The 13,046-nt window shown below is 37.7% G+C and overlaps 1 protein-coding gene across 1 annotated transcript in view; it reads left to right on the top strand.

Moving 5' to 3' along the window:
* The window catches only part of atp13a3 (ATPase 13A3), a 241,614-nt gene that overhangs the window by 142,999 nt on the left and 85,569 nt on the right, over positions 1 to 13,046 (top strand). The window contains exon 8 of the mRNA XM_039766114.1: positions 271 to 405. Coding sequence (XP_039622048.1) covers positions 271 to 405 — 135 coding nt within the window. The remainder of the gene's footprint in view (positions 1 to 270; positions 406 to 13,046) is intronic.

The following is a 13,046-nucleotide window of genomic DNA, read 5'->3' as shown; positions in this document are numbered from 1 at the left end:
TTTCACTATGTTATCTGTCTTAAGGAAGTTATGTTAATTAGCAATGTTGTAATGATAATTTTTTATTTTTGTTGTTTTAACACCTACAGTGTTTTTGGTTACTAACTTGTGTTCTCTTTTATGGTAAAGCTATATTAAAATAATTGGCCTGTTAATATCCAAATCTTATCAAAAATGCTTCTGATAATAATGAACTCAAGATTTAAGGTTATTTCTGTGCAATTCACTGAATCCAGTAGTTTAACCACATTAAATTTATTTTCTCTTTAGGTTCTAAATCCCTTTTACATCTTTCAGCTGTTCAGTATTATTTTGTGGAGTGCTGATGAGTATTACTATTATGCTGTGGCCATTTTTATCATGTCTGCCATTTCAATAGCTACCTCTTTATACACCATTAAAAAGGTAAGGCAAGATTTGTGTTCTGTTTAATTTACAGTAAAACATTGTTAAAATTATTTAAATCATTATCCAATAGTACAGACGTTTAAAACAAGATCTCTGTATTTAAAATAGTTTGTCAATTGGCCAGACTTTTTCAAATTATATAAAAATTAAGCTGAAAATTCTATTAGAAAGCTCCATACTACTGCATACAAATAAATTCCTTTGAAAATTATGTAAATCATTTCTATTTCAGGTTTGATACTCAAGATTATTTTTATCCTGGGGACACTATCAACAACGAAATAGATATCAGCACTACTGCTATTACTGGAGTAAATGTTAATGTTGTTAGTGCACCATTTAAGCTAGTAAAATAAGGAAAAACTCATGTAAAACTGTTTGAGCTTGCACAGACTAGTTTGTTTGTCCATTTTAGAAGCTTTTTCATTAGTTAGATGATAGTGGAGTAGTTCCTGACATCAGTGATTCCCCATATCCAAGAACAATAGACCAAAGACCATTTGCACTTCACCTGTACTGAAAATATATTTTCAGCAAACTGTATTAACACTAGAATTACCAGAGCCTACGAAAAAACTCGTAATTCCGTCCCACCTTAAATAGCTTCTTAAATCCCTTCACACCTCTCCGCCACCGTCCTTTGTCTTCTAAATGTGCTGATAAAGGAGCTAGGCTATTCCAGCTAGGAGCAGCCGGCTATTCCATCCCCCCACCAATTTAGAACGTGCATGAACTTCTCCCAGCTCATGCCTTGATTGAGTATCTGGGAGTGAAGTGGAGTTTTAGAGTGGAAATAATAGATCGTTATTTGGAACACACGCATTTCATGTTTGTTCCGTTTCTACAGTAATCTGTGTCAACACATTGTTAAAACAGAAACGTTTTTTATATTCTAGTAGTAGATGACAAAATGTAGGCATAAACTATATAATGTATGAAGCCTGAAGTCCAAATAGCAAAGAAACATTTTCATAAAAGGTTCAAATATAACACAACAATTGTGCTTTTATTCAAAAATATAACTGCAGAAACAAAAAGCCTCTTTAACATGCGACATTGACAGCAGTTTATTATAACTCTTTCCGTGGTGCAATGGAATCAATTCTCGCCTTGGAATCAAAAGGTTGCGAGTTCGATCCTGCACCACTCCGTTTTGAGAAGTAAACTGCTCTTAGTCTTACTATTTTAGAATAAAAGCATACATTTGATTTCAGTCTGTAACAGCCAGTGCAATTTATGATCCTTGTAAAGGTTAGCTTTTTTTTTAATTCACTTTTCAATCTCTCAGTCGTGTTCAGAATCAATCCATACAACCCCATCTGACATGGGTGTTTTCACTAAAGACGCGCTATAGCTCTGCAGTGTACCAAGATGAATAATAACGACCCCCCCCAAAACCGGGTTCTGACACACAAACGCTGGCGAAGCTGCCTTCTTCGTATCTCACCGTCACTTGATTTTCTTTTTATTCAGTTTTATTAAGTGTTCCTGCCAGTCCCCGCACGTTGCTGTATGCTGTTTTTTTTGTACTCCAGGACATGCAGAGGAAAGAATGGTAAAGAGCAGTAACTTCGGCGCTATATGCAATAATCAGACACTCTCCATCTGCCCATGTTGTTCAAACACAGGAAAATATACTGTATTGGTGTAAAAATATAACAAAAGTGCACTTTTATTCAAGTGCACTTTTTCCATCGCCTTTTCCTGTAAGAAGCAATGTACATACTTCTCTCTGTGCTGTGGTTTCTATTACACACCTGAAAGAAAGAGACAATATATATGAAAATATCATCACACTAATGCAATATTATTTGAAAACGAACAGCGTCAGATCGGGTGTGAATTTATGCAGGAACTGGAAATTCTCTGATGCGGGACCTTCCCCCAGGGAAGAAAGTACAGTGTCAGGTGCTCATTCAGTGTAATAGGAACCATAGCACAGAGAGTTGTGTGCACGGCAACAAGTACACGTGTCGTAAATGTAGGAAGGACGGTCCTTGGGTGTGTGGGAACTGTTAATATTTGAATGTCATGCTTTTATATAGCACGGAATGAAAATCAGCACTTCTTAGCATTGCACCATGCAAGCTGTCGTATCAATCGCCTACTGTAACTTGCTTTCTTTTTTCTTCGGTTATACAGGTAGTCTTGAATAAAAGTGCACTTGTTTTGTTTGCGAAATGAAGTGTCTGCGTGCACTTTTCGTGGCATTACACGTGTATTTTTTGAGCATGCTCAAACACAGGAACATAAGTTGGTGTAAAAGTATAACAAAACAACGGGCAGATGGGGAGTGTCTGATGATTGCATATAGCGCCGAAGTTACTGCTCTTTATCATTCTCTCCTTTGTATGCCCTGGAGTACAAAAGAAACAGAATACAGATGTGCTATAGTTCTGCGTTGTACCACGATGCATACTAACGCACCCCCCAAAGGGTTCTGACACACAAACGCTGGCGAAGCTGCCTTCTTCGTATCTCACCGTCACTTGATTTTCTTTTTATTCAGTTTTATTGAGTGTTCCTGCCAGTCCTCGCATGTTGCTGTATGCTGTTTCTTTTGTACTCCAGGACATGCAGAGGAGAGAATGATAAAGAGGAATAACTTCGGTAACTAGCAGTAACTTGCTCCAATGTAGAAGGGAGCTGAGTTTACCTCTGTTATAGCGCGTCTATGTGAAAACAGCAGTATCAGATGCGGGGGTGGGGTGTGTTTGGGCTCGTGAACACAGTCGAGATAATAAAACTGTCTAATAAAAAATAAAAAAGCTAACCTTTACAAGTATCATAAATTACACTGGCTGTTACAGACTGAAATCAAATATATGTTTTTATTCTAAAATAGTAAGACTAAGAGCAGTTTACTTCCCAAAGTCGGTGGGGGGATGGAATAGCCGGCTACTTGCAGCTTTTCTTTTATCAGCACATTTAGATTAACAAAAGACGCTGGTGGAGAGTTTTAAGAAGCGATTTAAGGTGGGACGGATTTATGAGTTTTTTTCGTAGGCTCTGGTAATTCTAGTGTTAAAAAGTGAGAGTTGGGGTTCCAATGATAAAACTGAACCTATCACTGGTTTAAAACAGAAAATAATTAAATGTCTATAAAACATCTGTATATATAGTTTATTTTATTTTATTTAGAAGCAAATAACATTACATACAATCATGTCAAACTTAACAAACCAAACCAAAATTCAACCCTTACCCTTGAGAAAGAGAGGAGAGCCAATAACCAGAACAAATCTTAAAATGCAGCAAGAAAAGAAGAATATCATTTTCCCCAATGTAAAAGCTTGTTCTAAAATGTTATTGATTAGATCCTGCCATATTTTTTTTAAAAAAAGTTTTGAACAGATCCTCTAAGTGAGAATTTGATGTTTTTCTAATTTCAAATAGAACATCAGCTACCCACTGACTTAAAAGTAGTGGGGTGGGATTCTTCCAGTTGAGCAAGATAAGTCTAAGTGCTAGTAGTGAGGTAAAGGCAATTGCAATTTGTCTTCCACCACTTTAAGCCCATTTTAGAGTACACCAAACACAGCTGTTAATGGATTAGGAATTATTGTGACACCGGGGCTGTCTGATAGGCATTCAAAGATTTGTATCTAAAATTATTTTAATTTGGTGCATGCCCAAAACATGTGGCCCAGAGAAACTAGATCTGGATTGTAATGTTCACTGGTTGAATCATGCCCTGGATACATTTTGGGCAATTTTAAATGAGATAAATCTGCATGATAAAAGATTTTAAGTTAAATGATTGAGTGCTTTGCGCATATGGAGCTAGAGTGTATTCTCTGCATGACTGCCTTCCAGTCCTTTTCGGAAATATTAAATGAAAGATCCTTTCCCCATATTACCCTGGGATCTTTGAAAGCAAGGTACATTAAAATGTTTGTATATATTGTAGAGATGCTATATGAGTCTTCAAGACTGATCAGTATTTCTTCTGGAATAGAAATAGGTGGGAGGTGAGGAAAATTGGGCAGGCTCCATTTAGCAAAGCTTCTAATTTGAAAGTAGTAAAAATAATTTGTTGATGAAAAGTTAAATTTGAAATGTAATTGTTCATAGGATGGGAAGACATTATCTATGTTCAGATCTATTAAGTGTTTTAACCCCAGATATTTTCCAAACATTAAATATTGTGTATGTTTGAGAGGGTGGGAAAAAGGTGGTTGTCATGTAGAAGTGAAACAGATAAGAGCTTCTGTCTTAAAGTGCTTCCTATATTGGCTCCATATTCTGAGTGTATAAAGGGCAATTGAATTATTAGTGTATTTATAATAATTTGTATGTATTGGGCACAGAGCAGGGCATATAAAGAAGTACTAAAAGATTTTAATTCTGTTGCAGACCAGGCTTGTGTATATTCTTCAATTTGTGTTGCTATCCAGTTCTTTATGGCCTGTAGATTTGCCACCCGGTCATAAAATTGAAAGTTAGGTAGTTCTATACCCCCCTTTTGCTTTAGGTCGTTGTAAAGCCGCTCTTAGAATGCATGGATGTTTCAGATTCCAAATAAACAAGGTTATGATTGAATCTAATTTCTTAAAAAATTATTTGTTAATGTATAAGGGGGTGCATTGAAATTGAAAAAGAAGCTTGGGAAGGATGTTCATCCTGACAGTGTTATTTCTCCTAATTTCTTGCTAATGTGAGATGAAGGGTAGACCATCAATTTCTGTTGTTTAATTTTTTCCAGGCAGACAGCAAAATTTTGTTGAAAAAGAGCTTTATATTTTCTTGGGATATTTACCCCATGATATTTCAAATGATCTGCTTAGATAAATGGGAAGATGTCCAGTTTGATATACAGTAATCCTTCCTTGATCGCAGGGGTTGCGTTCCAGAACCCCCAAGCGATAGGTGAAAATCCGCGAAGTAGAAACCAAATGTTTGTATGGTTATTTTTATATATTTTAAGCCCTTATAAACTCTCCCACACTGTTTATAAATATTCCCTGCACAGTTATACGGCATAAACCCTTTATATTATCTTAGTTATTAGGTAAGATTAGTTGAAATTATGTATGTAAACACACTGTTTATATACTACTCACAAACATACGTATCCTATATTATTGAGGAGTTTTAATACATAATACAGTTTTAAACATATTGTAATTGATTAGTAATATAAAAATAAGTGAAAAACCTATAACATGTAAATGCTGTACATAAAACCAAAATGTTTTTTTAAAGATACTGTAGAGCTTGTACTATAACACATATGTTACAGCCATTAAGATAGACAGGCCACCGGCAATAAATACCTACAATGCAAGAAGAATTGTATAAAATGTGTGTACAGTTACAATAAACATACGTACGTGTACTAAGTATGTACAAAATTAGTTATGGGTACTCGCCAACAATGACACGACGACTTGTCCGATAACGATGAGTTTAATTTTACTGCACAACAAAGGAGAGCATTACAGCTCTTCTAAAGGAGCCTCTTCAGGCGATTGTGTAGCACCGCCGTTGTTCTTCTTCCGGCAGTCTTCAATCCAAATCCCTAAAGCAGTTTCCATCCGGACTACCGCCTTATTACACCCACTTACAACTCATTTTGCGCCCTGGTTAAAGGACACTGCGGCCGTAGATCTTCTTTTCCTCCTTTTTAAATAAAAAGAATCGTGAATTCATTGATGCCGTAATGGCATCCTGCAGCGGTGTAGCTGTTCCCTTACTTCAACATATCCAAAACTTTTACCTATTTAGCAATCGTTAGCATCTTCCGTAGGCATCTGGGCACGGCTCCTGAAGCAGGAGCAGATAATTTTGGAGCCATAACGAAGGGCTTGACTATGCACAAAGATAAATACAGCAGTTAACTCTTTACACACCGAAACACATTGATGCTGAATGAGCGAGACGAGACTTCCTGGTTAACGCAGCGGAATCGAATTCGGCGCTCCGTCGCTGAGCCAGTCAGCACACAAGAACTTAACTGCGTGCTTTGATTGGGTAGCTTCTTAGCCATCCGCCAGTAGCGTCCCTTGTATGAAATAAACTGGGCAAAGCAACTGAGGAAGCATGTACCAGAAGTAAATTGTCCACAGAAACCCACGAAGCAGCAAAAAATCCATACAATACATATAAAATCCACGATAGAGTGAAGCCGCGAAAGGCGATATAACGAGGGATTACTGTAGTATGCTAGAGAGTTCACTGGAAAAAGAAAACTTTTATTCAAATTGATTGTGTCCCGATATCTTTTGAAAATCTGCTAGTGCTTTTAGGTCTGCTGACATGGAATTTTTTGGGTCTGATATCTACACAGTACCATATCATCTACATATAGTGGTATTTTGTCTGAAAATCCCGTTTATCTCTGATGCATTTTGAAAGTAAACAGCCAATGGAGCAGTGGCGATTGCAATGAGCAGTGTTGATAGAGGGGCATCAGTGTCGAGTACCCCGTCCTAGTTTGAAGTAGTCTGAAATAATGTTGTTAACACTAGAATTACCAGAGCCTACGAAAAAGCTCGTAATTCCGTCCCACCTTAAATTGCTTCTTAAATCCCTTCACACCTCTCCGCCAGCGCCCTTTGTCTTCTAAATGTGCTGATAAAGAGAAGCTAGGAGCAGCCGGCTATTCCATCCCCCCACCAATTTAGAACGTGCACGAACTTCTCTCAGCTCATGCCTTGATTGAGTATCTAGGAGTGAAGTGGAGTTTTAGAGTGGAAATAAAAGATCGTTATTTGGAACACACGCATTTCATGTCTGTTCCGTTTCTACAGTAATCTGTGTAAACACATTGTTAAAACAGAAACGTTTTTTATATTCTAGTAGTAGATGACAAAATGTAGGCATAAACTATAGGATGTATGAAGCCTGAAGTCCAAATAGCAAAGAAACATTTTCATAAAAGGTTCAAATATAACACAACAATTGCGTTTTTATTCAAAAATAACTGCAGAAACAAAAAGCCGCTTTAACATGCGACATTGACAGCAGTTTATTATAACTGCCTCCGTGGTGCAATGGGATCAGTTCTCGCCTTGGAATCAAAAGATCACGAGTTTGATCCTGCACTACTCCGTTTTGAGAAGTAAACTGCTCTTAGTCTTACTATTTTAGAATAAAAGTATACAGTACATTTGATTTCAGTCTGTAACAGGTGCAATTTATGATCCTTGTAAAGATTAGCTTTTATTTAATTCACTTTTCATTCTCTCAGTCGCGTTCAGAATCAATCCATACAGCCCCATATGACACGGCTGTTTTCACTAAAGACGCACTATAGCACTGCAGTGTACCACGATGCATACTAACGACCCTAAAACCGGGTTCTGACACACAAACGCTGGCGAAGCTGCCTTCTTCGTATCTCACCGTCACTTGATTTTCTTTTTATTCAGCTTTATTGAGTGTTCCTGCCAGTCCCCGCATGCTGCTGTATGCTGTTTCTTTTGTACTCCAGGACATGCAGAGGAAAGAATGGTAAAGAGCAGTAACTTCGGCCTATATGCAATAATCAGACACTCCCATCTGCCCGTGTCGTTCAAACACAGGAACATATATTGGTGTAAAGTATAACAAAAGTGCACTTTTATTCAAGTGCACTTTTTCCATCGCCTTTTCCTGTAAGAAGCAATGTACACACTTCTCTCTATGCTGTGGTTTCTATTACACACCTGAAAGAAAGAGACAATACATGTGAAAATATCATCGCACTAATGCAATATTATTTGAAAACGAACAGCGTCAGATTGGGTGTGAATTTATGCAGGAACTGGAAATTCTCTGATGCGGGACCTTCCCCCAGGGAAGAAAGTACAGTGTCAGGTGCTCATTCAGTGTAATAGGAACCATAGCACAGAGAGTTGTGTGCACGGCAACAAGTACACGTGTCGTGACTGTAGGAAGGACGGTCCTTGGGTGTGTGGGAACTGTTAATATTTGAATGTCATGCTTTTATATAGCACGGAATGAAAATCAGCACTTCTTAGCATTGCACCATGCAAGCTGTCGTATCAATCGCCTACTGTAACTTGCTTTCTTTTTTCTTCGGTTCTACAGGTAGTCTTGAATAAAAGTGCACTTGTTTTGTTTGCGAAATGAAGTGTCTGCGTGCCCTTTTCGTGGCATTACACGTGTATTTTTTTACACGTGGGCAGATGGGGAGTGTCTGATTATTGCATATAGCGCCGAAGTTACTGCTCTTTACTATTCTCTCCTCTGCATGTCCTGGAGTACAAAAGAAACAGCATACAGCAACATGCGGGGACTTGCAGGAACACTCAATAAAACTGAATAAAAAGTAAATCAAGTGACGGTGAGATACAAAGAAGGCAGCTTTGCCAGCGTCTGTGTGTCAGAACCCTTTTGGGGGGGGTGCGTTAGTATGCATCGTGGTACAACGCAGAGCTATAGTGCGTCTGTATTCTGTTTCTTTTGTACTCCAGGGCATGCAGAGGAGAGAATGGTAAACAGCAGTAACTTCGGCGCTATATGCAATCATCAGACACTCTCCATCTACCCGTTGTTTTGTTATACTTTTACATCAACATATGTTCCTGTGTTTGAGCATGCTCAAAAAATACACATGTAATGCCACGAAAAGTGCACGCAGACACTTCATTTCGCAAACAAAACAAGTGTACTTTTATTCAAGACTACCTGTAGAACCGAAGAAAAAGAAAGCAAGTTACAGTAGGCGATTGATACGACAGCTTGCATGGTGCAATGCTAAGTGCTGATTTTCATTCCGTGCTATATAAAAGCATGACATTCAAATATTAACAGTTCCCACGCACCCAAGGACCGTCCTTCCTACATTCACGACACGTGTACTTGTTGCCGTGCACACAACTCTCTGTGCTATGGTTCCTATTACACTGAATGAGCACCAGACACTGTACTTTCTTCCCTGGGGGAAGGTCCCGCATCAGAGAATTTCCAGTTCCTGCATAAATTCACACCCAATCTGACGCTGTTCGTTTTCAAATAATATTGCATTAGTGCGATGATATTTTCACATGTATTGTCTCTTTCTTTCAGGTGTGTAATAGAAACCACAGCATAGAGAGAAGTGTGTACATTGCTTCTTACAGGAAAAGGCGATGGAAAAAGTGCACTTGAATAAAAGTGCACTTTTGTTATACTTTTACAACAATATATGTTCCTGTGTTTGAACGACACGGGCAGATGGGGAGTGTCTGATTATTGCATATAGCGCCGAAGTTACTGCTCTTTACTATTCTCTCCTCTGCATGTCCTGGAGTACAAAAGAAACAGCATACAGCAGCATGCGGGGACTGGCAGGAACACTCAATAAAACTGAATAAAAAGAAAATCAAGTGACGGTGAGATACTTAAAAGGCAGCTTCGCCAGCGTTTGTGTGTCAGAACCCGGTTGGGGGGGGCGTTAGTATGCATCGTGGTACACTGCAGAGCTATAGCGCGTCTTTAGTGAAAACAGCCGTGTCATATGGGGCTGTATGGATTGATTCTGAACGCGACTGAGAGAATGAAAAGTGAATTAAAAAAAAGCTAACCTTTACAAGGATCATAAATTGCACCGGCTGTTACAGACTGAAATCAAATGTACTGTATACTTTTATTCTAAAATAGTAAGACTAAGAGCAGTTTACTTCTCAAAACGGAGTAGTGCAGGATCGAACTCGTGATTTTTTGATTCCAAGGCGAGAGTGATCCCATTGCACCACGGAGGCAGTTATAATAATCTGCTGTCAATGTCGCATGTTAAAGCGGCTTTTTGTTTCTGCAGTTATTTTTGAATAAAAGCGCAATTGTGTTATATTTGAACCTTTTATGAAAATGTTTCTTTGCTATTTGGACTTCAGGCTTCATACATCGTATAGTTTATGCCTACATTTTGTCATCTACTACTAGAATATAAAAAACGTTTCTGTTTTAATAATGTGTTTACACAGATTACTGTAGAAACGGAACAGACATGAAATGCGTGTGTTCCAAATAACGATCTATTATTTCCACTCTAAAACTCCACTTCACTCCTAGATACTAAATTAAGGCATGAGCTGAGAGAAGTTCGTGCACGTTCTAAATTGGTGGGGGGATGGAATAGCCGGCTGCTCCTAGCTTCTCTTTATCAGCACATTTAGAAGACAAAGGGCGCTGGCGGAGAGGTGTGAAGGGATTTAAGAAGGAATTACGAGTTTTTTCGTTGGCTCTGGTAATTCTAGTGTTAATACAAACCAAGGCTTCTGGACTAGTATAGAGTAGTTTGTGATCCATGCACATATGTTTGGGCTGAACCCAAATTTGTGTAATGTGGTGAATTGGTAGTCTCTTTCAACCATATGAAATGTTTTTCTGCATCTAAAGATAATAAGATCTCTGGGTTGTTAGATTTAATCATTGAATATATTAAACAAATGTCGAAGATTAGAAGATAAGAGTCTGCCTTTAATAAATCCAGTTTTGTCTTACATGATATTACAGAAGAAAGCACTTTCTCAGTCCTTCTGGCTAGAACTTTGGAGAGTGTCTTAACTTCATTATTCAAGAGTGAGATAAGTCTGTATGATGCACATTGTAGTAAGTCCTTATATTTCTTAGGAAAGATGGTAATTTAATGTTAGTGAAAAGTTTGAGGTAGAATTCTGTTGTCTCTAGTTTCTGTAAGTGTTGCTAATAATAGTAAAGCTAACCTATTTGAATTTTTTTTTTTTATAAATTTCCACTGGGTAGCCATCAGGGCCTATTGCTTTCACACTTTGATATGTGTTTATAGTGTCTAGTAATTCTGACAGTGTCAGAGGTTTACCCAGTTCCACTGCAGTAAGAGTATCTAGCTGTTGTATCTGTAATGAATCAAACAACTCATTAGATGTGTCTTATCTTCTTTAAAGTGAGTAGAATATAAGGACTTACAGTACTCTCTAAATGTGTGGGTTATAATTTTATGGTTAATGATTTTATTTCCGTCTGTTTTGGTAATAACTGTTATTGCATTGCGGACTTCCTGCTTGTGGATTTGTTGTGATAGGAGATTATTGGCCTTCTCTCCATATTCATAAAAATTATGTCGCGATTTAAAAATGAGCGGTTCCATTACTTTAGTAGTCAAGAGGTTAAATTGTGATTGGGAAAACCCTTCTTTTCCTATAAAGTACCTCATTTGGAGACCAAGATCTATTCTGGTATTTTCACTGATTAACTCAGACACTTTCTTGGTTTCCAGTTTATTTTTGTGATAAAGATATGAAATAATCTATCCTCTTAAAAATGCCTTCAAAGGTTCCTAGAGTATTCTTGCAGAGACTTTTAAGGATGCATTTGTCTCAAGAAAGTAATCAATTTGCTTGGATATGAATTCTGTACAGTTCTCATCGGCTAATGATAGGGGGTGAAGATGCCATCTATGAGATGAGTGTGTCGGGCATAGTGATTTAAGCTCCATGATCAGAAGTAACAATGATGTACTGGTGAGAAGAAGAAATATGCTCTTGGGTTAGGGTTTAAAAACATTCATGGGACTAATAAGTTATGATCCATTACTAACTGTAAATTTATGTTTGCAGTATTAGATGCTATCACCACTGTAGCTGAAGACATATCCAGGTCTGGATTTAAAAGACAATTAAAATCTTCTTACATTATAGTTTTAAGAGTGTTCACATTAGGAATAGATGCAAGTACATTTTGGATGAAGCCTCTGTCATCCATGTTAGGTGCATAGATATTTATCAAAATCAGTTTAGTGTTGAATACGTAAATTGCAGTGTTAAATAAATTGCCCATCACCATGGCATGTTGCCCTTCAGGATCAAATATCTGGACCTTTTAGGTAAGGGAGTACTTTCTTTCTCTTTAATGCATGACTGATACCTTTGACATTGCAGCTCACAAAGTTTACTGTTTGGTCATAGAGACATTGCTTCTGAACTTTTGATGACATGTTGTAGTCTTAAGTTAAGGTAGTACATTGTTGCATATGATAGCTTTGACCTAGTTTTCATATTATTGCCAGGTGTCATGGCTGTGGAGCTTGTTGTTATGTTGGCACTTAGTTATTGGGGTAGAAATGATAAATAAGAAATAGGATTGCTATCTTTCTACCTCCCTCCCTTCATTTTGCCTCCTGAAGTGAAGCAGACCACACTGTAAAAAGTCCTGGTCCTCTGACATGCCAAGAGATAGAGCACGTCCAGAACAAAATGAACCACCCAGCAGCAGTGCAGAAAAGGTTAAAATAGAGATCTTACAAAAGTACGGCATAAATACCATAAGCCTAGGAGATTATCTTAAACAGTCCCAATACAATAAACCTATGGAATGATGTTAAGTCCTGTATTGTTTCTGTTGTTTTTTGATAACTTTATTGTACCATCTGTGAAAAAGTTTGGCATCATTTGTGCTAGCTTCATATGTAAAAGTGCACCACTCATCAAAGAAAAGTTCAAGTACTTACTGACAATTTGACTTGGTAGCTTCTGTTAATTAACAAAACAAATTAAGTCTTTACTTTGAAAGGCAAATACAGTGGAACCTTGGTTTGTGAGCATAATTCGTTCCGGAAACATGCTCGCAATCCAAAGCACTCGTATATCAAAGCGAATTTCCCCATAACAAGTAATGGAAACTCAGATGATTCGTTCCACAACCCAAAGCTATTCATATAAGAATGATTAATA

Source organism: Polypterus senegalus, chromosome 1 (genome assembly GCF_016835505.1).
Source record: "Polypterus senegalus isolate Bchr_013 chromosome 1, ASM1683550v1, whole genome shotgun sequence".
Lineage (NCBI taxonomy): Eukaryota > Metazoa > Chordata > Cladistia > Polypteriformes > Polypteridae > Polypterus > Polypterus senegalus.
The sequence above is the reverse complement of the archived record's forward strand: the minus strand, read 5'-3'. Positions and strand labels throughout refer to the sequence as shown.